Source organism: Euprymna scolopes, chromosome 9 (assembly GCF_053919585.1).
Source record: "Euprymna scolopes isolate OS-2025 chromosome 9, ASM5391958v1, whole genome shotgun sequence".
Taxonomy (NCBI): domain Eukaryota; kingdom Metazoa; phylum Mollusca; class Cephalopoda; order Sepiida; family Sepiolidae; genus Euprymna; species Euprymna scolopes.
The window spans coordinates 86,258,414-86,285,904 of record NC_136490.1 but is presented as its reverse complement, the minus strand read 5'-3'; the positions used below and the strand labels follow the sequence as shown (position 1 = coordinate 86,285,904).

Genomic DNA, 27,491 nt, shown 5'->3' with positions numbered 1-27,491 from the left:
ATCTTCTCTGGAGATGGCCCTACTACATAGAAAGCCATCTCTAATGTAGTCATATATTCCATGCCCATGACAATTTTGGGGGGTCAGATTTTAAAATCAAGTTTGAGTATCTTTTAATTGTGAATTCTTCTAGAGAAACAGTCAGACCAATGTCAGTTTTTTGCACAGGAACAATAGGCCAGATTTGGTTTCCTGTAATTGAATTCCTGCTAGACTTGAGAATTCTCTCCCTATTCTCCTGATTGTATTAACAAGCAGAAATTTGAATATAATATAAACAAACATCTTGTTCAACTTCACACTTAAAATGTTCCTGTAGGCATGGCCTTTAAGTTAGAGTAGTTACTTTTTAGTAGCAATACTCTTTGTTTGGGAAGAATAAAAATACAGTAACACCCCGGCATATGGTTGCCCTAATATACGTTTTTTTCAGGTTACAATGTGGAATACAATGTTTTTCCAGCCCCTGGTTAGGGTATTACAGTATATGGTGTTATTTATAATGTTATTTTGATTATATACATGTGTATTATATACTGTACTGTATTTTGTTACTAATTTTTAATGCTGCATCCCGGGGTTCTAGTGTATTTAAAAAAAAAAAGTGAATTTAGATTGGAAATTGTTTTCTCCACAAAATCTATTTATCCATATTCCTACATATCAATTATCTTTAAAAGTTTTCAAAACAGAACATATTTATGAATTGTAATTCAAGAAAACTAGTTCCTATTTACTTGCTTCCCTAAAAAAACAGTTAGACACAAGATTGATTTTTAATGCAAAGAAAAATTCAGCTCCCCCAAAAAGAACACTCTGGATTGGCACAAAAATAAAAGTTGCCCGGTCATCAAATATGCTTGAATATGAGATTTTAATTTGTCCAGATTTCATATATATTATTATAGAGTTGTGATTTCAAAAGTAAAAAAAAAAAAAGAAAAAAAAAAGTATTTGAGTGCCATCAGCTGGAATTGAAACCGAAAGCAAAACTGTAGCATTCAAAGCTGGTGATGTTACCACTATACCAACGTGACATGCATATAAACTTATTAAAAATAAACTAAGATGAATGTACAAAATGTATAACGATTTTTTAAATTTTGAACCCTTAAAAACTATTTCAACCGGCTAGACCCATAAAAAAAAAACTATTTCAACCGGCTAGACCCATAAAAAAAAAAAAAACTATTTCAACCGGCTAGACCCATAAAAAAAAAAAAACTATTTCAACCGGCTAGACCCATAAAAAAAAAAAAAACTATTTCAACCGGCTAGACCCATAAAAAAAAAAAAAACTATTTCAACCGGCTAGACCCATAAAAAAAAAAAAACTATTTCAACCGGCTAGACCCATAAAAAAAAAACTATTTCAACCGGCTAGACCCATAAAAAAAAAAAAACTATTTCAACCGGCTAGACCCATAAAAAAAAAAAACTATTTCAACCGGCTAGACCCATAAAAAAAAAAAAAAAAACTATTTCAACCGGCTAGACCCATAAAAAAAAAAAACTATTTCTACCGGCTAGACCCATAAAAAAAAAAAAACTATTTCAACCGGCTAGACCCATAAAAAAAAAAAACTATTTCAACCGGCTAGACCCATAAAAAAAAACTATTTCAACCGGCTAGACCCATAAAAAGAAAAAAAACTATTTCAACCGGCTAGACCCATAAAAAAAAAAAAAACTATTTCAACCGGCTAGACCCATAAAAAAAAAAAACTATTTCAACCGGCTAGACCCATAAAAAAAAAAAAAACTATTTCAACCGGCTAGACCCATAAAAAAAAAAAACTATTTCAACCGGCTAGACCCATAAAAAAAAAAAAAAACTATTTCAACCGGCTAAACCCATAAAAAAAAAAAAAAAACTATTTCAATCGGCTAAACCCATAAAAGAATGGTCCATAAAAAATCCAAACATTTGAGGCCCCCTAGCACCGCTCTACAACTTTTAGTTTCGGAAGAGATAGAGTTTGAAAATATGGAGGCAGACATAGTGAGTTTTATGAATTAGATTTTTAACATGGATAATTTTTATCATAATTCAAGATTTTCTGCTATGAAATATCTGGACATGTTTTCTCAACCATTGAATCCTTTGTCTTCGATAAAAAGTAGTGATTGAGGGACAAAGCGCAAAGTATCAACACTGAGGTGCCCCAACACTCTTCCTTATTTCTTCGACAATGATCTCTCAAATCACATTATAAGTTCATTCGCCAGACGACACTTGAAAGGCCACCAACGACCAAGATCTCTTTGAGTTTCTCTCCCATGGTGCATGGTGCAATGGAGTAAAAAGGTGGTTGGTTAATTTTAATGCATCTAAAACAAAGCTTCTATCTTTTCACCATCAATGTTCTAATCCCCACTTGTCCCAACTGGAAAAATGCTTGCAATATTCTACTGCTCCAAAAGGTATCTCATTCACGACACAATCCTCTACCTGTATAAGAGCCAAATATATCTTAAAATGGAGTACTGTTACCACATATTGCTTGAAGCACTATCCTGCTACGACAAAGTTTAGAACCGGTTTTGAAGCCTGGTACAAGAACTTATTTACATTAGACTTCTCTTTCCTGTAACCACTTTCCCACAGAAGAGACGCTGCAAGCCTATCTCTGCTCTATCATTTTCATGGCAAGTGCTTATCTGAGCTTCAATCTATGGTTCCCCCTACTAGATTTTCAAAACAAACATTCATCTAACTACAACCACTGTCAACAATTTCCTCCACTTTATCTGTGCCTAAATTTAAATGCAAACTCCATAAATAAAGCTTCTTTCCTAGAACTGTCTGCTTGTCTGTTTTTTAGCTGATTACAATATGGCCATCTTCAAGTCCAATGTGAACAAATTCTTGTTGAGCTATCCCCTTGAATAATCAAAGTATATTCGATTTCCACCACTAACAATCACTATGCTATTGTCTTACTGACCTTGAGTGATGGTGAATCCCTTGTACAAAAGAAAAAAAAAACAAAAAAAACTTGTAAATCCCTCCCTTCATTTGCTAATGTGAAATGAAAAAGTGAAAGAAGTTTTAGTTTTTGAATGGTCTTCAGTTTTAGAATTGTTTCCACTTGAAATTAATTTAATTATTTCTTTGAAGATAAAAAATTAGATTTAAATAATTTTAAACTTAAATTACAATAAAATTTAATTTCAGAAACCTAAATCAAATTTGTTTAGAAATTGGATTTTCTAAAAATCTTAATGTTTGCATTTTTTTGTTTAGGAAGACTTTAGATGCGTTATTTATATTATTTTTCGATGCTTAAATATTTTAACGAAGCAAGTTAAAAGAATAATATCTAACCCCGCACCACATTTGATGTGATTTTCTGTCAACCTCATATAAGTGACCATAGATATGTTCAATGGTTAAATATTTTAGTTTTGCAATAATTTGTTTAAATTTAAAAGCAAAACTTACCTTCTGTGCATTCAGATTAAAAGAAAATTTGTTTTTAAACTTGAAATAAGGAAAATATTTAAAAGAAAAAAGAAAAACAATTCTTTCAGTTTAAAAAAGTTTATTATAAAGCTTTGATTTCAGAGAATGAAATAGCTTTGCATGATGACCGATAACTCCCAACATTCGTTTTGTATTGTTTTATAAAGTGCTCAATATTTAAAAATTTTAATTTTTAAAATAGAGCAAAAATATCATAAACGACAACAAATGAATGTTGTCCGCAACGTTATATCTTGGGCAGAAAACATGTAACATAAGTCATTTATCATATACCAATCATAAATTGAATTCACTTAATAAAAAAAAAGGGCGGGGGGGGGGTGGCATTGTACTATATAATTTTAATTCTAACCAACCGATAGAATTAAATTTGACATAAAACTCAGCTACAAAGAAATATTTCACAATACGTTTTCCTTTTAAGTTCAATATTGTAAAAAATATTTTATCTTTGCTGAACTTCTTTCAATTCAAATATGCACTTTCTTTTAAAATTGAATCAAAATTAAGAAATGAAAAAGTTTGTTTACTTTAATAAAAATTAACCTTTTCTTTAGTTAAAACTTTTAATTATAAGCTTCTTTTGTTTACAATATCAGTTTATACACTTTTCATTGGCACAAGAATCGTAGGCAAAATACTTATTGAATTCATGAATTGATATTTTTAACTGCTGATAATGTATTTGTAATACCTTTTTTGTTTTTGAAATTATTTAAAATTCATAATGCATTGTTTCCTTTATCAACAGCTAGCACATTTGGTTTATATTTATATATGCAAATAAATCAAATTAATATTGATCTGTCAGAACAAAATAGCTTAACTGAAATTAAATAAAAATGGTTGATATAAAACTTAAAGTACCTTTATTTTCTCATAATAGAAATTCAAACTTGGATTTAGTTTTATTTTCAGTGCATTCACAGATCTTTCATTAAAAGGGCAGAAGGGAGTTTATCCAAATCAATTAAGTCGTCTCATTGTTGGAATTGTGCACGCACGCACACACACACACACACACACACACACACACACACACACACACACACACACAATGCAGAATTATTTAAATTTATTTTTCATTTCAAAAACATTAATAAACTTTTACAAAATATTAAAAGATATCCAAATGCAAACAAAGCCATCAGCCGACAGGTTTTCTGCATTTATCAAGGATTGCACCATTCAAATTTATGCAAAGAATTAACTGAATTCTGTCTGTGTTGGTTTTTAATTACAAAACTTTAAACCAAAATTCTTATAACTCTTATAATTTTTATAACTCAAATTGCCAGAAAGTATTTTAAAATGAGTTACATTTGTAAGACTTAGAAAAAGAAAAGTAATATTAAAAAGAGAATTGAATGAGTTTGTATGAAATGTTTGTATTAATTCACAATGGCCACAGAATTCTTATATAATTGTTTGGCATCTATTACGGCTTCATGAAATCTGTTCAGAGGTTCTCTTAAGATTGAGAATATGAATAATTCTTACCAAAATATAGATGGTTTTAATAGAAATTTTACTTGTATAATAAAAGAAATATACATAAGAACAATCTAAAAAGTTTGAAGAATTGGTTTGTTTGTTTAATAGCATAAGTTGATTGTAAAAGATTAAGTGCCTACAATTAAATGAATCCATGTTGCTATTTTATCTATAAATGAGCTGGGCAGTAAATTTCAGATTCACGTCTTTTCCACCAGTATTAGGGCTCTAATGACCTCAATAGCGATTTATGACCCAATAGGGTTTAAACTTTGAGAGGTAATTCTATAATCTATACTTAATTACTCACTCCACACAATTAGCAAGTGAATAACATGAAGATCTGATTCACATTGAGTTTCCAAAGTCATGTTTTAGATTACAGACAACAACATAAGATGAAGAAAAATATATTTGTTCCATGACAAATTAAAGATTAAATAAAAGTGATTATGAAAATCATGGGACTTTTACATTTTCGCATTGAACAAAGTCTTTCACTTCATCGGATATTCTTTCTTAATTGATGAAAACCTGCAGATCAATAGCAACATAGAACCAACAATGCTGAGTTGTTTCTGAACCAGATTCCTGCCTCAAATGAGGTTTTTGAAGAAAACTCAAGTTGGATTTTCTACAAAGACATTGATTTAAATACTTGAAGAAAGAAAACATTTTTAACTATAAATAATCCAATCTACAGAATCCTCCATTTTCTTTATTCCAATGTAAAGCAAAAATTAATTCTAAAAATGTTAATTAGCTAGAAATAAGAAAATTATCAAAAGTCAGGAGAACTGAAATGTTCAATGATTTTCATCTAGAATGAAATATTTAAGAGACATTTCAGCAATGTTCTCATAGACACAAAAGTTAATACACATTCTCTAATAGGCTACTTGTTTGTTCAGATGCACAATAAAGGCATCAAGAGAAAATAAAAATTTCAACTGGTTTCCTTGAAATCATGGAACTACTTGGAAAAAATACAGTATTCTGGGGAAGGAAATCTTTAAGCAAAATGATAGAAAAAGTCAAGATGCAAAATTAGCGTTGAAACTTTTAGGGAATTCCAGAGTAAAAAAGAAAAAAAAAGGAGCTTGCATAATTTTGCAATGATAATCAAAACAATTTTAAAGGCAATATCTTTATAAGTATGTAAGACAAAGATTGGTGTGAGAGAAAAAGATTACCACTGACAATGCCTTAATCTGAGATATCAAAGCAGTCGTAGATTATCAGATGGACATAAAATATTTTATTGAGAACAAGCTTCATCTTTTGTTAGTAGCACCCCCCCCCACTTCACCCCTCCTTTAATTTTTATTTTATTAAATCTAATTGGATGTCACTGCCGAACACATTAGAATTTACTCTTTCAGCTTTTGTAGTTTTTATTGCTATTCTTTTTCACAACAAACATGCAGAATAAAAAAAAAATATCATAAGTTGAATATCTACCACAAAAAATATTTTATTTTTTTAAATTTTAATATTTCTTTATTTTTTAAAAAGTTGGAATACAAACAATGAATTGACAAAACTGTCTGTTTCCATTTAGACATTTTAGTCTGCAAAATGACTATTTAGTTTTTAAAAGATACATTTGGTTTGCTTAACTCGCAGTATTTTAAACAACGAAACAAGAAAAAATGATGAAATGCAAAGGGAGAAGCAAACAATGGTGATTTGTGAAAAATGATTTACTTAACCAAAATTGTATTTTGAAATTAGATTCTAAATGATACAGTAAAATTATGAATACTCAGTTTTGAATTTTTGGTTCTTGTTCAGAATTTCCCCTATATTAAGAAAACAAAAACATGTACTCATGATGAAATGAAAATATCATATTTAAAAAAAATATGTAAATTGATCAAATAATTTTATTTTTTATATTTTTAAGTAATTACTGGGACTTTGTAGAGATTGCAGCATAAATTTTGCAAAATTGAATTAACGAATTGTTTCTTTTTCTCTTTAAATTATTTTCAAAAGTGTAAAAACAGCCACTCTACTGTTACATATTTGATTTTCTTATTTAAAAAAATGATTGGATTGATTCACACAATTTTTGGAATATATTTTCGTTTCATTGTGTATTTCACCAAATAATTCAGATTTTTCTTTATTTTTGTTTTTTAATATGGGGGAATTCTGGATAACCGAATTTTCATTTATTCCTATAAAATTTAGTTTATGAGAATATCAATAATTAAGAATAAAAAGACTTTTTTAATTTGGTTACTAAGTCAATTTATGCTAAATCTATTCATACATCAAATAGTATTTAACTTGTTTGATTTTTTTTCATATTTGTATAAAAATGATTTTTTAAATTTAAATTTTAACAAATGTATATGTTTTTTTGTTTGCATATTCTCCATCAATCTGGTTTATTTTAAAAATCAATTATTCAGGTAACTAGACCAGTCATTTGATTGAAAATATAATTTTAAACATGCATTGAGGAAATTTGTAGAAGGGAGAGTGGATTAAAATAAAATATTTTCTTCTCTGCATTTATTTTCCTTTCTGTTCTGCTATTAAAAGGCACAGTTTGGCTCTCAGTTTTCTGCATTCTTGTAATGAAAGTCCTTGTCTAAAACTTCACTTTTGTTTTAATATTTTACACAAGTAAACATTTTTCAAATAATAAAAATGAAGAAAGTGAAATTTCAGGATGAAGAATCTTAATGATTTTTGCAATCTCTATTTAAAATCAGAAATTGTTATCCTTCAGCAGTCGTCGTCATCATAATAGTTGGACGTCAAAAAATAATTAAAAAAAAAAAAAAAGGTTTGTCGAGTTTTTTTCAACATCTGCACCATAAAGACAAAAAAACTTGGGTAAATGCATAGGTTTTACATTTCACAAGTGATAAACAATGTCACTGAAAAAAAGTTTTTCTTTTATCTCTTCTTCTTAGTTAAAAATATAATAAAAACAGAAAAGGTTGGAGATATAATGCATTGAGAATGAAGAAAGAGAGAGATGCAGAGTTCAGTTTGATTCAGTTTTTATCCAGAATGATCCTTCATAGGTAAAATCTCACATCTTTCCTTGTCCTTTGTATATTTTATCATCTTTCAGCTTCACAGCTGATGAATGCAGTATTAGGATTTTTGATTTAGAGGGTCAAGGTCATCCAGTGAGAAATCTTCAGGACCAAAAGAGAGACCTCGACTGAAACCGGTCTGAAGAAAGAGATGGAAAAAAAAAAAAAAAAAAAAAAAAGCATTGAATATTGAGAAAAAAAATCAAAACAATCAGGTAAAAGTAAATTACTAAATACAAAAACAATTTTAAGTCTAGATGAAAATGTACTTCAAACTTCTATCTGTCAAACAATTCTCAAGTAGCAACCCAAAACCTTAAGTTTGTATAAAAAGCATTGAATGCTTAAGTTCATACTAGGTAATTGCTTTTAATATATTACATTTTCATACTAGGTGATTGCTTTTAATATATTACATTTTCATACTAGGTAATTGCTTTTAATATATTACATTTTCATACTAGGTAATTGCTTTTAATATATTACATTTTCATACTAGGTGATTGCTTTTAATATATTACATTTTCATACTAGGTAATTGCTTTTAATATATTACATTTTCATACTAGGTGATTGCTTTTAATATATTACATTTTCATACTAGGTAATTGCTTTTAATATATTACATTTTCATACTAGGTAATTGCTTTTAATATATTACATTTTCATACTAGGTGATTGCTTTTAATATATTACATTTTCATACTAGGTAATTGCTTTTAATATATTACATTTTCATACTAGGTGATTGCTTTTAATATATTACATTTTCATACTAGGTAATTGCTTTTAATATATTACATTTTCATACTAGGTGATTGCTTTTAATATATTACATTTTCATACTAGGTAATTGCTTTTAATATATTACATTTTCATACTAGGTGATTGCTTTTAATATATTACATTTTCATACTAGGTAATTGCTTTTAATATATTACATTTTCATACTAGGTGATTCCTTTTAATATATTACATTTTATAATGTGAGCATTTAAATTATGTTGATTCAATGTAATTTGAGCCCATTAAAAAATAAACACATTTTTAGTGATAATTTTCAGAGTTTGTAAATCTGTGTTAAAATATTTTTTTTATGTAAATAATGTGATTGTGAAAAATACAAGGGAAGTAACCAAGTGTTTTACCTGTAGATCCAAAAGTTCTTTGTCAGCTTTGTTGATAGCCAAGTCAAGGTCTTGGTTGGATCTAGTTCCCAAAGCAGTGAAGGGATTAAAATCACCCATTCCAAATGGGTCTTTATTAGAACTGGTAGCACTTTCTCCACTGTTAGAAGAAAACAGATCCACCCCAGCAGGAGAAACTGGATTGAGTGGTGAAAAAAAAGAAAAAAGATCATATCAATAAATTGATTATTTTATGCTATTTCTTATTATGTTAAATGATTTTAGATTCTGATGAATTTCATTTGAAAGAAGAAATGTTTACATTTCTCTTCATTATTAGGAAACTATCTTTTGCGATATTGAATCAAAACAATGCTGCTGTTCAATTTATTGGAGTATATGCTGTACTCTACATTTCTTTGTGCTTCATAGTAAATTCTCATTGATGATAGCTGTATAAGATATTGTCACTCATTAGAATGAGAAAATATGGCTTTCATAGAAAACTGGCATTTTGATTACAGCTGTGTAAAAGACAATGCAACTGCATGCATAATTCACAAAAGTAGATTTTCATTTTTTTTTCAAGTGAACCCATCTTATACTACAGAAAGGTGTCACAGTAGTTGAACCATTAGAGAAATGTCCCATTGTTGATACTTTAGTTTGAAAAGAATAAGGAATCAAGTCTTCTTTTATTGGAATAGAATAAAGAAAATAAACGAAAATTACCAAGACAGAAAAAAGTGAAAAATTTCAAATTAATAAATTTTTAAAATTGAATATGTGAAAAAAAGATTAATCAATTCCCACAACTTTTAAAAAATATAAACTCAATATTCTATTCAACTCGATCCATGTTTTTAATGGAAATAATCTTATCACAAAAATCATAAAATCACATAAGCATTCACAAAACAAACTTGTTTTTGTTGCATAGAATTTCTGGATTTGCAGATATGCTTTTTCTAGATCATACCTGGAGTTTGAGGCATAGACTTTGATATAGGAGTTGTTCGAGATTTACTTGGTGGTGGTTGCACTGAAATAGACAAAGATCTTTATAGAATATTTCCTCAAACATTTAAAAAATTATTAATAAATGTGAATTAGAAATTAGGAAAACAGGATAGAAATTTTGTATAGCTAATTCTTATGTGGAGTTGGTAAAATACTTTTTTACTAAAAACAAACATGTAAATATCTGCTTTTTTCTATTAATTTTGATGTCAAATGTCCTTCACATATTTTTATGATAATGGATCATATATTCATACTAGAATGCACATTTATTCCTTAAAATATCAATAAAATAAATGAAGAATGTGATTTGAGAGTTTGTTTTAATGATCCATTCAAAGTTAATAGTTATATTTTGTATTGAGGATAAATGAAATGATTGAATGGATGATAGAAATATTATTTCCATACAGTTAAAACATTGAATGTTCATAATTATAAAAACAATTTAGGTTTATGATTTTTTTCAGCTGTAATAGAGCATACCTTAATCACAATATATTTTAGAAAGAAGTAAAGGAACATAATGTTTTAGATAAAATGTCAATACTTACAGAGAGGTTTTGGAGGTGTCATGTTATGTGGAGTAGTTGAACCATTAGAGAAAGTCCCATTGAAAGATAAACTGCTGTTTGAAGTTTTCTTGCCACCCATTGTTGTGGCAGTCTGCTGTTGATAAAAATTGATGAAAAGAATAGAAAAACATAAAAACAAAGTTATTGAAAAACACTGTTATCATTATCTTTTTTATTTTGTATTCTTTTTAATTTTATTATTCTTATTAAAATGTATTGTTTACAATCAACAAAATCATCTTTTCCGAAACCAAATTTAGAGTTGCCAACCATTTTATTTCAGTATTTAATTTATGTAACTTTCGGAAGACCCCCCCCCCCCTCATACGCTTTTCTTTTTTATCGTTAATTTCTTATAACATGACTAGCTAAAGTTCAGAATAAAATCACGCTTTCTTTTAACGGTTAATTTAAAAAAAAAAAAAAAAAAATCTTTTTGAACGCTGTTAACTTAAATTTCCTCATTTCAGTTTACATTTTGGAATCGGCCGTGTTTTTGTTGAGATAAGTGTTTTCAATTTTAATCATACTTTTTATTTTTAGATTCAAATATTAATAACTCCATTTTATTTCAGTATTTAATTTATGTATTTCTGTTTTATTAAATACTAGCTCTTTTTCTCGTCCATAAATGTTTATCTACCAAGTTGATTGCAAAAATAGATTACGAATTTGTACTCATTCTTAGTTCGTGAGAGGGGAATCTATCACCATACTTTCCATTAAACACGTCCGTTGGACTTTTATTAAGTAGAATACTTAATAATTTTTTTTTTTTTTAATGGAGAGTAGAAAACGCATTGTGGATGCGTTATCGGCAGCTCCTGTTACTCTCGCTTCTTCTTATTTGTCCCTCAGTCCTCATTTTTTAATGAGTGATTTTTCTGACAAAGGGAGAAGAAAAAGCTGTTTTCTAGGTTGGCAGTATTTTGCGCGAACAGTTGGCAGAGATGGCGGAAATTTTCTGTTTCTATGTCTATCCTTGTAGCCATGTCACTAGTAAGGGTGCTGGAGGTAAACGTTTTGTCTGGACGGACGTTATCCGCCTGATAGTCAGGGACCCGAACCTTGGATTAACCACCAAGGAGGCTGTCCTATCAGCAGGTGCAAAGTACTGGAGCTGCTGTATTGCCATTTGGTGAATGGATTCTGGACCATGCAGTAGCTTCTGGTGGGGCCTCTCGATGCCATACTAGTGGGTAATTGTTACGGCTTTACCTTATCATTAGCTACAAATAAAAAAAAAAATTCTTTGTTTCTTTTTCTCTCTTAGTTTCCCCTCTCTGTCCTGCTCTAAGTAAATCTGACGACCTAGTCCACAAATTCCAAAAATTCATCATGACAAGTTTCAAGAAAAAATACACGATTAAACCCGGTTCTCCAACTTCCAATGTAGACCCCTACTACCATGTCTCCTTCTCCAACATCAGGGGTCTACGTTCTAACCTTCCAGAGGTTGAAACCCAATTACAGGAGACTAAACCAGACCTTTTATTTTTAAGTGAAACTGGCATTGGACAGGCTATTTCCCTAGAAGAGTTCGCAATTAAAGGATACTCTAACTTAACTTCTAAATCTGACCCCCAAGATCGCCATGGGCATGGAATATGTGCCTATATTAGGGATAACTTTCCATGTGGTAGGGACATCTCCCGGGAAGATCCTAACTTACCCTATATGTGCTTCCGGGTTGCTTTAGCTCACACTACGGCATTTATATTTACTCTCTATCGCCCCCATAACAGCGGAGTTACTATCTTTCAAAGCATATCTAAGAAAATTGACCAAGTCTTATCTGCTTATCCTTCAGCTAACATTCACGTATGTGGTGACTTCAATGTTCACAACGTCGAATGGTTGACCCACTCTAACAAGACCGATGATGAGGGAAGGTTCTGTCATGATTTCTCAATTGCCTATGACCTCACTCAGATTGTTCAGGAACCCACCCGTGTGCCCGACAATGATGGCCAGTATGCGAGCCTACTAGACCTTTTTCTCACAACTTGCCCTGAACTATGTTCAGTTTCTGTTCTGTCGCCTCTTGGCTCTTCCGACCACTCTGTTGTATCAATTAAGATAAAAATGAAATGTAATAAGTCCCCAGACATACCTCTCCATCGTACAGTATATCGATACACTAAGGCTGACTGAGATAGCTTCCGTACATTTATATCTGATCTACCTCTGCATTCCATGTTTAAAAAGGATGTGTCCTCTATAGTATTAGACCTGACGGAATGGTTAATTGTAGGTATTGACCGTTTCATACCCTCGAAAAAGTTTCAGCAAAAACCTAACAGCCAGCCATGGTTCTCTCCAGAATGTGCTGCTGCCATTGCGCACAGAAATCACTTTTTCCACTGTTTCCAACGTAATAGATGTATGAAAACTAAAGCCGCTTTCAGGACTGCCAGCAACCATTGTAAGAAAGTAATAAAGAATGCAAGAGAGTTGTATGCTCAATCTGTTAAGTCCAAAGTAGCTGAGCAGCGGCTTGGTTCCCACAAGTTTTGGCAAATAGCAAACAGAATCATGAACAGAAGCGTGTGCTCCATCCCAACTATTATCAATGGACCTGAGGTAATCTCGTCAGCATCAGACAAAGCCAAACTCTTTGTCAAGAACTTTGCAGCTAATTCTACCCTTTGCGATCAAGGCTGCCAACCCCCAATATTTCCTCCTGTATCAGTAAACACGCTATGTGATATATGTATATCTGTACGTGATGTTGCCAAGCTAATCAAAAACCTTGATTCCAGTAAAGCAACTGGCCCTGACGGTATTCCAATTATAGTTCTCAAAAAACTTCAACCTGAACTAGCGCCCATACTTACAAAACTGTTTAAACGTTGTCTTAAGGAGAATAGTTTCCCATCTCCCTGGAAAATTTCATCAGTATGCCCTGTATTTAAGAATTCAGGTGATCGCTCATCCCCCTCTCAGTACAGGCCAATAAGTCTCCTGTGCGTCATGAGTAAGTTGCTGGAATCTGTGTTAAATACAGAAGTAATCAACCATCTCAACAAAAATAACCTTCTTAGTGACACTCAATATGGTTTCCGTTCTGCTAGATCTACAGCAGATGTGCTTACAGTTATATCTCATAGGATTAGCAAATCTCTCGACGGAGGCAACTTTTCTAGGGCAATTGCTCTTGACATATCTAAGGCCTTTGATAGGGTATGGCATAAAGGTTTACTTCATAAGATCTCTAGCTATGGTATTGCTGGAAATGTCTTCTCAATTATTAAATCATTTCTTTCTGATAGGTTCATAAGAGTAGTAGTTGAGGGGCAAAAATCAGAAGCTCACAGTATTAATGCCGGTGTCCCTCAGGGGTCCATCCTGGGCCCAACTCTTTTCCTGATCTACATTAATGATCTTCCAAATCACATCCTTACATCATTTGTAGACATCTATGCTGACGACACTACCATTTATGGTAGCACATCTAAGACAGTAAACGACCAAGTTCTCTCCAATTCTCTCTCCTCTGATCTTGAGCACGTAGTACAATGGGGTAAAGAATGGCTGGTTACTTTTAATGCATCTAAAACCAAGCTTCTCTCTTTACATCATCAACATTCTGATCCACATCTGACATCAATTGAAATGAATGGCTCTCGTCTTCAGGAGGCCTCAAGTTTTGACAAACTTCTTGGCTTGACCATTACTCCTGATCTTAAATGGAACACGTACATCAAATCTGTTGCCAAGGCCGCTGGAAAAATGGTGGGATCTTTCTATCGATCCGGTAGATATCTCACTGCTGATGCTATTCTCTATCTATATAAGAGCCAGGTACGTCCAAGGATGGAATACTGTTGCCACATCTGGGCAGGAGCTGCTAGAAAGGACTTGGCCTGCCTTGATAGAGTTCAAAATAGACTTCGTAGCCTCGTAGGAGATGTCCTTTTCTCTTCCTTGCAACCTTTATCTCACAGAAGAGATGTTGCGAGTTTGTCTCTGATGTATCGTTATTTTCATGGAAAGTGTTCGAATGAGCTTCAATCTATGGTCCCCTCTCGCCAAACTTTCACAAGAAACACTCGTCTAGCTGTAAACACTATCAATAATTCCCCCCACTCTTTATCTGTGTCTTAGAACTGCACGCCTGTGGAATTGTCTTCCGTTTTCCTGCTTTCCGGCTGACTACAATATGGTTGTGTTCAAGTCTAAAGTAAATAAGTTCTTGATGAGCCGTTCCATATAAGTTATTAAATTTACCAAATTTTCATTACTAATGATTACTATAATGTCCAATTTCTACTGTACACTCTTTAACCCTTATCCTTGAGTGGCCTCTTGGCCTTGATAATGTGGTGATGCCTATGTAAAAAAAAAAAAAAAGATGCCAACATTCTTGACCATAATCTCAAAATTAGAATTAAGGTAATGAAGGACAGGTTTTCATCATTAACATCCAGTAACATTTCTATTTGTACTGGGTGACCTTATTTTGAATGGATTGTTAAGTAAAAGAGAAGCATGTTTTATTGACAGAACAAATGCATTCAAACAGAACCTTCTTTTCAAACCTGCATATGTAAAAATGTAAACTTCTTTATTATTTCTCATTTTCTTAATTATTTTTTAGGTTTCCAAGTATATAAGCGTTTGCGGTCACCTCAGCCGCATGTACAACAACAATGCTTTCTGGTTCAACCTATCTAAAATTCAAAGTGAACATTTTTTAAAATCAAATTACAACAGTTATTTTGGGGAAGAATGAAATAGTAGGAATTTTTCTAGCCTAATTAGTTAAAAAAAAAAGTAGACTTTCATTTTTTTTTTCTCAAGTGAACCATCTTATTGGATTCTAATACTAAGGAAAAAAATATTTATATAAAATAATTTTATAAATATCTATACTAGAATAAAACTTTTCCCAGTAAAAATGTAAATTATTTTGCCAAGTCAAAGTTTCTGTAAAAAAGACAAAGACAATAATTCCATGAACTTTTTGAAAAGAAAAACCCTAAAAAACTTAAATCATTATTTTAACAAAGACTTGGACCAAAATAATAAACAAATAATTAATAATTTGTTTTTGCTTTTATATATTTACACAAACAAAAATGTTTAAAAATAAAGAAACTGAAAATTCATAATGCAATAAAATGCTATGATAAATCAATAAAAACATTTAAATTTATGGTTTATGTATTACATAAAAATACTTAGCGCTATTTTTGAACTGATAAAATATTTTGGTGGAGCTGCAGAATAGAAACCAGAGTTTTTTTTTTGATTTCAACAAAGATGTTTCCAAAAATCTGCAGATTATTGTTGTCATTTTTAGAGAAAAATTATCAAAAACAAGAAACATTTTATTTTATGGAAACTTGAGGAAGATTCCTGATTATACTGTCATTGTAAAATAGAAAATTATTTCATAGGCAGTGTAACTGAAATCTCAATTTTTTTTATTTAAGTATGTGTCTATTTTAAAATGAAGGTATGAATAGTGTGAAGACCCCCAAACACACTCTTTCTTTGGTACTTTTGAAAAAATTTTAGATTTTTTTTGATAATCATGTTCTAAACATGGTAATCACAGTTTTTATAAAAACATTTTTTCATTGCTAAAAAACGATGTGACCTATATTTCTGCCAAATTATTACTTTTTGTTTTAATAAATTATTGTTCAGTTAGAAAATACTTTTTTTTTTAAAATAATCTCTACAATAAATAAAATAAGTATTTTTCAATGAAGGAATCTTCTGTTCATTTAATCTCTTCTTCTTCTATTCTTCTTCTATCTATCTCTATATAAATAAAATGAACTCATTTTTTCCTCTACGACTTTGACATTAATAGGATTGATAATCTAGACATTTTACGCAGATGTACTGTGCACCAACTGCATCACGATATCTGAGGTGTTATAGGCATATTACCTATCCACTACCTCGCTGATGGGAGCTTCCTATATTTTATCTGGTGAGAGTTCACTGCCAAAACCGGTTACGATCAATGGAAGTAGTAAAGTCTTCTCTCTCTAATAAATTCATACTTCCACCGCCACCCATTTACACAGTCTGTGACTGTTCACAGGAGACAATTACAGACGAACACCAGGTTAACTTTTCATAAAACCTGGACTGCAATTTAGATGAAACGCACCACACTTACTTTTATGTCGGTTAAAAATAAAAACAAAACCTACACAAAAAATCTTTACATTTACTTTCATTAAAATAAAAATTATAATACTTCAATTCCGTTTTATTTCCCATTCTTTGACAATTATAACAGCGTTTCTTTTGATTTTTTTATTGTATTTTTTTTGGTTTTTCATGCATCTTTTCTCGGTTTTTCGTTTTCCCGATCAAAATTTCTCAAATTTATTTATTCTCTCTTTCCGTGTTTCCTTTTTTTCCAGCAAGTTTAACATCGTTTCTTTTTATTTTTATTTATTTATTTACTTTCTTTTTTTTTTTTTTTTTTTTTACTTTCCTCTGTTTCTGTTTTCACGATCTTTCCATTTTGTTGATTTATTTCTTCTCTCTTTCCGTTTTTCATCACCCTTCGGCAAGTTTAACACCGTTTCTTTTTTTCTTCTTTTTCCAGTATTTTCCTACGAACCCATTCTTTTTTTTTTTTCATTCATTCTTCTTCATTTTTCTTCTTCTTTTCTTTGGGTTGGAAACGTCTGTCTCACGTTTGGATATAACAAAATATTTTTTTTGTAGATTTCGGAGTGTTACAACCGCGGTGATGGGAATTCTTCCATTACACCAAATCGAGTCACAGCAACATGTGCCAGGGTACAGCTAGTTAGTTGAATAAAATTGTTTGAAATTAAAACCTTATTACAGAGTTAAAAAATGTTTTGTTTACTTCATGTAGAAAATGATTCAGATGACTTCAAGGTTACAAATGACATTTTAAAAACAATTGTCTTCTAAAATTTATTTTGACTAGAGTTTTGGTATATTTCTTTGATTTTGATATTTTATTTTAAAAAGAATCGTCTGTTTCATCTTTTATATTAATCGAAATTCCTACCAGTCCAGCCATGGAAGGAGTTGTTAACATGCTATTTAAACAGTTTATCAATGGCAGAATACTGTACATGCTTTAATTTATTAAATAAGCATACATGAAATAATGTTTCCAAATTAAATATTTTTTGAAATTATGATGGCAACATGAATTTATTATGTTGGTATAAACAGTAATAACATAAAATAATATCTTATCTATTGAAAACTATGTATGTATAGACATATGTATATAAAGAAAAGTTCAACTTGATAAACTAAAACAGTTCATGAATTACCATGAGTGAGATTAATCCAGATATACTTTTAGTAAAAAAAGTATATATTACTTACCAAGGAGATATTTCAATACTGTTGTTAAACATAAGTTCAATAATAGGTTACATCAATCAGGTTTTATTCCCAAAATTCAAGACATTTATTATAGTTTCAAATATTAGATTAAAAATTTTAATTCTACTAATAAAAATGATTTTCAGAAACGGGCATACATAAATAAATGCATTGAAAATTAATTTCCAGAACTGAATTCAAATGTTTGCAAATATAATTATTATTTTAAATTAAAAAATAATTGTTAATATTTATTTGAAAAGTATTATAGTTATAAGACTCTTTAAGAAATTAAAGTTGAACCATCTTTCGGGAATTAAGAAAAAAGTGGATGCAACATTCCAATTCTTGATGGCTGAATAATCTCTGACTGCTTACTGTGAATTACCGCAGACATAGCATTTCATTTCCTTCAATTCTTGTGTTAATTGCTGGTGGCCCTGAGGTAAGATGCTAGCCTACAAATCAAGAGTGGCTTTATAACTGAGTTCGAATCTCACACCTAGCACACCTGATGATTGTGTTTCTAGGTAAAAAAAAAAATAAGTGTTAATATTTATTTACAATATATCTATAACTAGCATGAAAATATATCTATAGCAAATAAACTACACAGGAATGTTCATGTTTTATGCAATATATATATTTCATGTAGCTACAGAAAATTTTATGCATCTATTTTTTAGTATTTACTTCAACAGTACTAAATATGTAAGTATTGAGCTAGGTAGTAAGTTTGGAATATATATATTATAAAAAATAAAAACATCTCCATCGTGTCACAAATGACGTAGCAAAATTTGAAGATTTTTGTAAAAATGCTGCACATTTTGTACTTTGGAAAATTTAAATCGATTCAGATGAGAAAAATGAAACAAAATTAAAATTGTATACATTAAAAAAATGTCATAATTGCATTTGTAAATTCAAATCTTGTTAGCTAATCAGTGTTTTCATGTTCAAAGTTTGCAGGAAATGAGATTTCAACCAGGTTAACATTTTTATTTGATTTTCTCTTCTTTAAGGATATTAATTAGTTGTCTTACACTTAATTTTACATTTTAATATTAATGAAAATTTTATAAGTATAAGACACATTACAGTGAAATGGAAAAAAAAAAAGATTTAACAAGTCATAATTGGACACATTTTGATTGTGGAATAATTGTTGAGCATGTATTAAAGAGGCAGCACGAAAGAAGCAAGAAGAATTCTCAGATTTTCTCAGGTATCATTAGCAAAATAGCAATAACAAATTAAACGCTAATGTTAATCACAATGTATAAATCAATGCTTTTGAATTTCTCTAACCATTAACCAAAATGTAGCATTTACATCACAATGTTAGTTGAGGCTAAAGAAAATTTGCCATTGAAAGTCTAGGGTTCAATGTTATTTTAGGGCAGACAGTTTAGTGTGCAGTTGAAGGAGAGCATGTGCAAAATGATGTTGAGTAATGTTCTGCCAAAGAGTGTAAAGATTAAAATGTTTGGCCAGGAATGAAGGTTTTTTTTAGGTAACATATCTAAGAAAAACAATACAGATTTTTTGTTTACACAGAAATTTTTTTCTGCTGCAATAAAGTGATGGCACAACCTAGTGACTTTCCAAACAATTAGGTATCACTATATTAAAGTAGTATGTAATAATGCATAGTACGATTAAAGAACACAGTGTAAAACTGAAGGCACATGGGTTATAATGAAAGTTTGTAAAGTATGTGCGACGACAAAACAGAAAAAAATCATGTATGTGTCATGATGACAAAAGGAGTTTATCTGATTTTATGTTGTCAAACAGCAAAAGTTCATTTTGTGTTTAGTTTTTATAACAGTTCAGAAATGGCTTGTTCTGTAATGAAAAGTGGTTGAAACTTGTTGAGAGAGGGATTGTTATTTCAAGTGTATTTAAAGTAGCAAAAATAAACATGTTAGTAAAAGCTAAACATGGACAATGCTATTGATTTCTGTGACCAATCTAGAATAGTTCCCAGTTTTGTTGAGGAGAGGAAGAGGAGTGAAAATCGTGCTATCACTGGTAAATATGTTTTATTGTGTAATGTGACTCTCCTAAGAAATAATATAAGATTTTATAATAACAGATAAAAGCGACTGGTAATATGCGCAAAATCTATATCAGAAATTGGCTAGTAGTCTTCCCATTTCGAATTTATATGTCTATTTAATTTGCTCGACTTTGAAAAGATAAATATTCAACATTTTTCGCTCGCCGCATGTGGATTAGGCTTTTTTGTATAATAAAAGCGACACTAATTCTGACGGTATTTTTCCGGTTGCGATTGCCGGAAATGTCCGAAAGCGATCAGATTTGATCAATGTGGAAATATTTTCCTTATATCAGACAATTGCTATTCAATTTGGACAATCCCCTTGTTATAGGGAGCTGCCACCCCCAACATCTTGCGAAAATAAAAATAAAAAAAGCGTTCCCGCAGTAAATAAAATACTACCCTGCAGTCAAAGTTGACCTCATAAATGATTAAAACGTGCACCTGCAAATTCTAAGTAACTAAATAAATTCAAACGTGTTTCCGTTAGTATTTCGCCGAGGCCCAGTGGTTAACGTCGCACTTTTTTTTTTTACACTTTAATTTCCAACTTTGCCTCAAGGGTTCGGGTTCGATCCTCATACTTACCTACCAAAATTTTTTATTTATTTAACCCCCCCCCCCTCCCGAGTTTGGATTTACTCAAAACCACACACACCTCCAAACACCTGGGCAACACTGGGTACCCCCGCTAGTACTTTCATAAATCAGAGTCCATTTTCTGTAGGCTGTTTTTGAACCCAGTCAGCGACGGGTACTTTTGCTAGTTCACTGTAAATGTAAAATGTATTAAAACTGAAATGGAAAAGAATGCATTACCTCTTGATTTGGTGATGGGAGCAATGGTATAGAGAGGAGTTCACTAACTGCTGTTGTAGATGCAGAAGAATAAGAGGAAAGTGTAGCATTGCTCAGACTGGGTGTTGGTGTGGCACCGTCGGCTGCTGTAGCCACTGCTCCTCCCGCAGAAGCAGTGGTGGCCACAGAAGTCACTGTGGTCAAATCACAGATCTGTAGGTGAGAGAATGCGTGATGAGTGCATCAGCAAATGGAGCGATGAGTGCAATAGCAAGTGAAGGGTTAGCACAAAGGCAAATGTTGGATAAAAAGAGGAAAAGAAAATGGCAAAAATGTTTTTCTTACCCCCAACAATTTTTAAAAAGATGTTTTTGTTATAAACCTTTAAAAAATAACTTTTAATGGCATGGACATTTCATTAGTCACTGATGAAATGGACAAACTTTCACTCATTAGGTCATTACTCATAATCCTTCCAACTTATGAGTTGGCTATGGTCTTAGTTTTAATGATAAATAGCTGTATAAGTATTTAAGTGAATGACATCATTCCGTATGCATACAGACAAACAAAAAAGTAGATAACTAAACAATCGTATATTAAATTTAAATGATCAAGTCCTTATTTTTATTCTTACTTTTCAAAAAAAAAAATCAATGTAACTTTTGGTAATTGTTTTGCACAGAAATAAACAATCAGGAATGAAAAACAGGATCTTTTGTTCATGCAGTTTATCAGAAAATTATCAGATCACTTCTGGAAAAATATCCCAAAGCAATAAAAATCTAAGAGACCTTTTCTATAAATTTACCACAAAACTGTTACCCCCCAAAAAAAAAATCCATTTTGTATCTTTAGAGATAAAAAATTTTCTTCTTATAGTTGTGTTTCTCTGAATATGAGACCAATTTACTGGCTGTTAAATATAAAGTGGCTCACAATCTTGGAACCTTGTCTTCAAGATGCAATTCCTTTTGTTCAAAATGGCATTTCATTTTTTTTGTGGTCAAATTTTTTTGTTGTCTGCATGTATCCTTGTGCATGTTTACTTAGTACAAAACTCATTTTCATATTTAAGTGCAAAAAGTATAAAAAATGAGCTTCATGAAGTGGTCAAATATAAGCATTTTGTAATCTCATACTTTATGCAAGATGGTGGCACCCATGATTGAAAATAATAAATTTCAATTCAAAAATAATACTTATTTGTTCCAAAATATCCAGAAATTTTAAAAAAACATTTGACTATTTAGAAAATAATTGGAAAATTTTATTTTTTGTAGCAATGTGATTGTAAAGAAACAACAAAACTTAAAATTTGCTTACATTGTTAGAATTTTTATAAGTTTCCACTTCGGTTTTATCCTTCATCTTTTCTAAACTGACAATTCTTTTCTTTAAAACTTCATTTTCTTGCTGTAAAGTATTCACCTAAAATATAAATGACAAGAAATGGTTTTGATGTTAGGACATAAAAAAACAAAAGAAAAGCAATTTTTGCACTTGTTATTTTAATTTCAACTTTTTTTTACCATTTGTTTTAAATGAAATCAGTCATTTCAATAAGAAATTGAGATTATCAGGTGCAATGATTTATGTGACATAACTGAAGAAAAATGTTCTTTTGGTCAATTAACTCTATTGGAAATATTTGTTTAGTTAGCTTAGTCATGTGACCTAGGAAAGATTTGAAGTTGGATTTTAGTTGCTGCTAGAATGTTTGAGTAGCCAATGGCAAAAAAACTGAAATTATGATGAATTTAGAGATATCCCATGTAGTTTGTGCAGAGGGGATCACCATTACCATTAGAAATGAAAACCTTTAAACAATCCCATCTAAATTTGCTATTTACAACTGCATCAGTTTGCCACATATTGGCTTCGTTTATAGTCAAATCAATTATTTTCAACATTTTCTAAAAAAAAAAAAAAAAAAAAAAAAAAAAAAGAAAAGAGAAAAAGCAACAAACTCATTTAACAAACACACTTAACAATTAAAATGTGGAAATTCACTTCTTTTGAATAATAAAAAAAAAAGGGTTGAATTCTATTAAAAAGCAAAGAACTCACATTTCTGCATAATATAAGTCTTGGGGAGATGGAAGTGCTTAGATCTCACCCCCACTCCTTTTGAAAATAATTCAAGCATAAACAACTCCTAGATAAGAGAACTGATACTCATTAGTTAAGCAGAGTTTAATACTAAACATGTTATTTTATTTAATCTTTCACATTCTTACATTCTTTTGAATTCAACTGTAAATCAATGTATTTTTTTTTTGGTGATGCATGAGTGTGAAAGATTTGATGCACACACACACACACATACACACACACACACACACACACACACACACACACAGTAAATAATAAAGCACAGCATCAACTATCTTTTTTTTAATTCTTACATTTTTTTAAAATTCTGAAATGAAACAAGTATTTTAATGCATGATCAAATCTGACCTAGTTAACATGATATCAAATATATTTTCTCAATATGAAATTACGTGAGAAGGGTGAGATTTTTTATGACAAAAGTGAGAAGAGAATCAATATTTTCAAACAATACAACAATTTTGGAAGAGGAAAAACAAAAAATTCCAATAATATTGCACCGCCATTGAATGTTTTTTTTTTTCAAACATCGAATTTTCAATGAATTATATTCACAAGTTTAAGGTGCAAGAAGAATAACAAATGCTATGATTGGTTGCACACACACACACACAAAGAATTATCACATTATGTTATATAACGAACTAAAAACATTAAATTGAAACCTTTGTGTAATAAATAATAAGTGATATTTCAAAAAGTCATTGTGATTTTACTCAGTACAATTTAATGAAGGAAAAATGCCCAATGAGAAACAAATTGAATGTGATAAAATATTTAGAGAATAATTAGAGATGGCAAATAGAATTTTGATCCTAAACAAGTTATTTATGTAGTTTTGATTTAAAGCTGTTTAGCTTTTGTAGGATTTGGGAAAATTCCAAAGGTCTGCAATCCTAGCAAAGATGCTTCTTGAATTGGTAACATCTTTTTAACATCTTGTTACATTTAGTTATGCCATTACAGTGTCGTTTTCTACTTTTTTAAGTGAAAATAAAAGATGATACAAAGTTATAATTTATTTTGTGTTGATATCAATGTTCTTACTGATCCAGCATAATACATTGTTTGATTGGCGCTTGCTTTGCTGTCATCTCAAAAAGTTATTTTTTTATAAAGGGGAATGGATTGATGATTCTAGGTCATCTGTTCTACATTTCAACCAAACATAAATAGAGTTGTTTTTAGCATTCAAGTACTTTTCCTGTTCTAGATCAGGTTTTGCCATCACACTTGTTGAGCGTTTTCAATTTTTCAGTAGCCATTGAATAGAGTTTTAATTCCTATTTAAAATCATTCCAATTTTTGGGATGTTGAGAAGTCAGGGCTAAACATGATCATATTGAAACGCCATAATTATTCATTTAAGTTAACGGTAAATTAAAGTTAGAGTAAAACTATAATTCTGACACCATGTTAGATTTGCAACATGAAAGGTAAATTCTTACTGATGGCTCAGATGCATTAGGAATCTGAAATAAGATAGTTCCAAAGAATTCAAGAAAAGAGAAAGAAGGAATGCTAACTTGAGTTAAGTTTCATGTGTGGTTTATATAGTTATATAATTATAGCGCGATTTTCTACTCTCTTACTACTGAGAGTGAATTTCAAGAGATAACAATATAAACAAATATATACTACCTCAGAGCATTCTCCAACATTTTTGTAGGTTAGGCCAACAAATGAAACAATCAAATAATCAGAGAAGCAAAATTCACTCAAAAAAAAACTGAGTAGTTTCAGCTTGCATCAAAACAAATACAGATATGCACGCCGACACAGTTGTTTTAGCTAAGTGTAGATATAACTTTCATAATGGTCATTTTCAACTAACAATCTTATTGAATTTGATTGGTTTGAAAGTGATAGAGGGAACTTTGAATTCAGCATCATCCAGAGTGAATTGCAGACTGATTTTATTAAATGGCAAAACTTTGGGTTCTGCTGGACTCATAGTTGATTTTGTGTTCTTCAACATATTCTTTTCTATTTCTAATATTTCTAAAGATTATTGTATCTTTAAGTGTATGAAGATAATCTGACAATTTCTATAATCAAATATTAAATGGATCAAACAAGAAGCATGATCTGAACACTTCCTTCCTTTTCATTGACCACTACACTGAGATGTAGGGAAGAGCGCCACTTCTTTCTTTGGATTACTCCACTTACCTTTAATCCTAATCTTAAAATGCTGAGGAATATCAAGAATTATTTTTCAAGTTTTTGGTATGATTTGGTCTCTCAGCCCTAATGTAAATACTCTAACCATTATGTTAAATGAACTTCATATTTGTAACTACCAAACTTGGAAAACAAAATAGTTCTTAACTTATTATTTTTGCCGGTACCAATGGAATTATAAACATGGAATATAAATTTAAATAAATGACACTAAGACAAACATCTGCAAGTGTTTGATAAAATTAGTGAAAAAAAGTTAGTCTCAAGAAGCTATCTAAAAAAACAAACAACAACAACAAAAAAAAATAAATAAATAGAAAAAGTGCAAAAGTAAAATTTTATGTTAATCATGGGTGGGTGACATGCAATGTAAAAAAAAACAAAAAAACAAGGACAACCAACATATTTACTGAAAGGTATCAAAGAAAGCAAAGTTAGCAAAAATATCGTTACATCAGATTTAGTGTACACATATCTGAATCCTGCAGACAAAAAAAAAAAGAAAAAAAAAGTGACATCTGTGAAACTAACGTTTGGTTTGGAATTGCTGTATTCAATCAAGAGAATTGCTTTTAAACATTCATCATTTTCAAACCATAAATCTTTTTAGAAAAATCGAATTTAACATCTCCAGCAATTATAGCGCAAAACTCTGAATGTGAAAACAAGTTTTCTTTCAGTTGTGTTTCAAACAACAACTTTCTGAAATTCTTTTGATATTTCTGTAGAGATCACAGACGAAATTATCTTCCTGAAGTTTCTGGAGTAGTAGTTTTGTGAATCAGTAAAAAAAACAAAAAAAATTCATTTCAGAGTTTGTAAAACAAAACAGGACTTTACTGCAGCTGTGACAAGTCCCAAAAATGAGAATTAATTTTTTTCAAGAACTGATTGTTTTCATAAATGAAGTTTGCAGCAGAAATGACTGACTTTGGTATACAAGAAATATTAAATTATTTTCAGTGCAGTGTATGAACAGAATACCCAGAATTTGCAAAATCTTCAGAGTCCTGACCTGCCCAACCAGAGACTTTCTTACTCCAACATTTTTCCTCCATCAACTGTAACACTTCGAAGCCAAACAAGTTTGACATATCACGAGATTCCCATATGTTTGAACATCTAGTATTATAATCACATTTAAATTGTATCATATCTAGTATTTCATACTTTTTATCAAAAATGCAAGTACCATGTGAGCCTGATAAACTGACATCGAAGGCCTGATCATATGAGTGGGTCATAATCTGATACTTCTCTGATCTAGTGTAACAAGATTGAAGGAATTCCTACAACTGAAGCACTACAAAAGCTAGATCATGTATTATATTTGAATGCTTCCACTGATATGACCTCTTCTATCATTAGCATTGTGGACTGGAATGATTTCATTACTGAAAATTTTTTTTAAAAAACAAAAAAAAACCCAAAAAAAACATCCAATTAAAATGGAAAATTTATTAAAAGATGCTTCCTCACTCTCCTCAAAAAATAGATTCTGTTACTATCCATAAGCAACAGATTTTGCATTCAAAGAGGCAAGACAACAAATAACGCAATAAGGCAACTTCCTTTGAGAACTGCAGAGCATTAAAAAAAAAAAAAAAAAAAAAAAAATCATGTCTAATATTCTATATGTGTGTGATTATTCTCAAAGCATTTGAAAAACAGCAAGTTGGTAAAGATAACATCTTGTGAAAAATAACATTCACTGAAATGTTTATTAATTTGCATTAAAGCAAAAAATCTTTTCATACAAACCTTCTTCTGTAGCAATAAAAATTGTTTGCGCACATCTATGTCTCTCCCAGTCGTTTCTACAAATCTCCGGTAGGCAAGATCAAATGCTTGACCCACAGTCAAAGTGATTTCTTCAGCCTGAAAATATTAAAACCACCAGCCACAGTTTTCTTTATCTTGTCAACGAAAATCACAAAAAAAAAACCTTTTTTTAAATAAGAGACTTATTTTTAGCTTTTCTTCTCTATGTCATTAAATTTTGTAAAATTTTTTCAAGCAAATTATTCTGGTAATATAAAAAGTTATTTTGATTTGTGAAATAAATAAAACATCACTGTACTGCTACAGCATCAAGTATACCATTATTGTGTTTACTTTTAATCTAAAGAGAATTGCTGGCAAAATTGGTTGGAATGATTCAGAAATAAAGAGTGTACAGTTTCAAAATAATCAAATTTGATGGCATCAAAATATAAAATC

The 27,491-nt window shown here is 30.5% G+C and overlaps 1 protein-coding gene across 10 annotated transcripts in view; it reads right to left on the bottom strand.

Annotated features, from left to right (window-relative positions):
- Window positions 1–6,865: 6,865 nt before the first annotated feature.
- Window positions 6,866–27,491, bottom strand: part of LOC145284754 (PTB domain-containing engulfment adapter protein 1-like) — a 361,348-nt gene continuing 340,722 nt past the window's right edge. For 5 of the 10 annotated variants that reach the window (XM_080133714.1, XM_080133716.1, XM_080133719.1 and 2 more), the window contains 7 exons: window positions 27,033–27,149; window positions 22,299–22,403; window positions 20,994–21,185; window positions 10,742–10,856; window positions 10,147–10,209; window positions 9,189–9,364; window positions 6,866–8,179 (listed from right to left, as the gene is read on the bottom strand). In XM_080133714.1, coding sequence (XP_079989840.1) covers window positions 8,099–8,179; window positions 9,189–9,364; window positions 10,147–10,209; window positions 10,742–10,856; window positions 20,994–21,185; window positions 22,299–22,403; window positions 27,033–27,149 — 849 coding nt within the window. In that variant the 3' untranslated portion in view covers window positions 6,866–8,098. The remainder of the gene's footprint in view (window positions 8,180–9,188; window positions 9,365–10,146; window positions 10,210–10,741; window positions 10,857–20,993; window positions 21,186–22,298; window positions 22,404–27,032; window positions 27,150–27,491) is intronic. The other 5 variants (XM_080133717.1, XM_080133715.1, XM_080133713.1 and 2 more) reach the window with 2 other exon arrangements.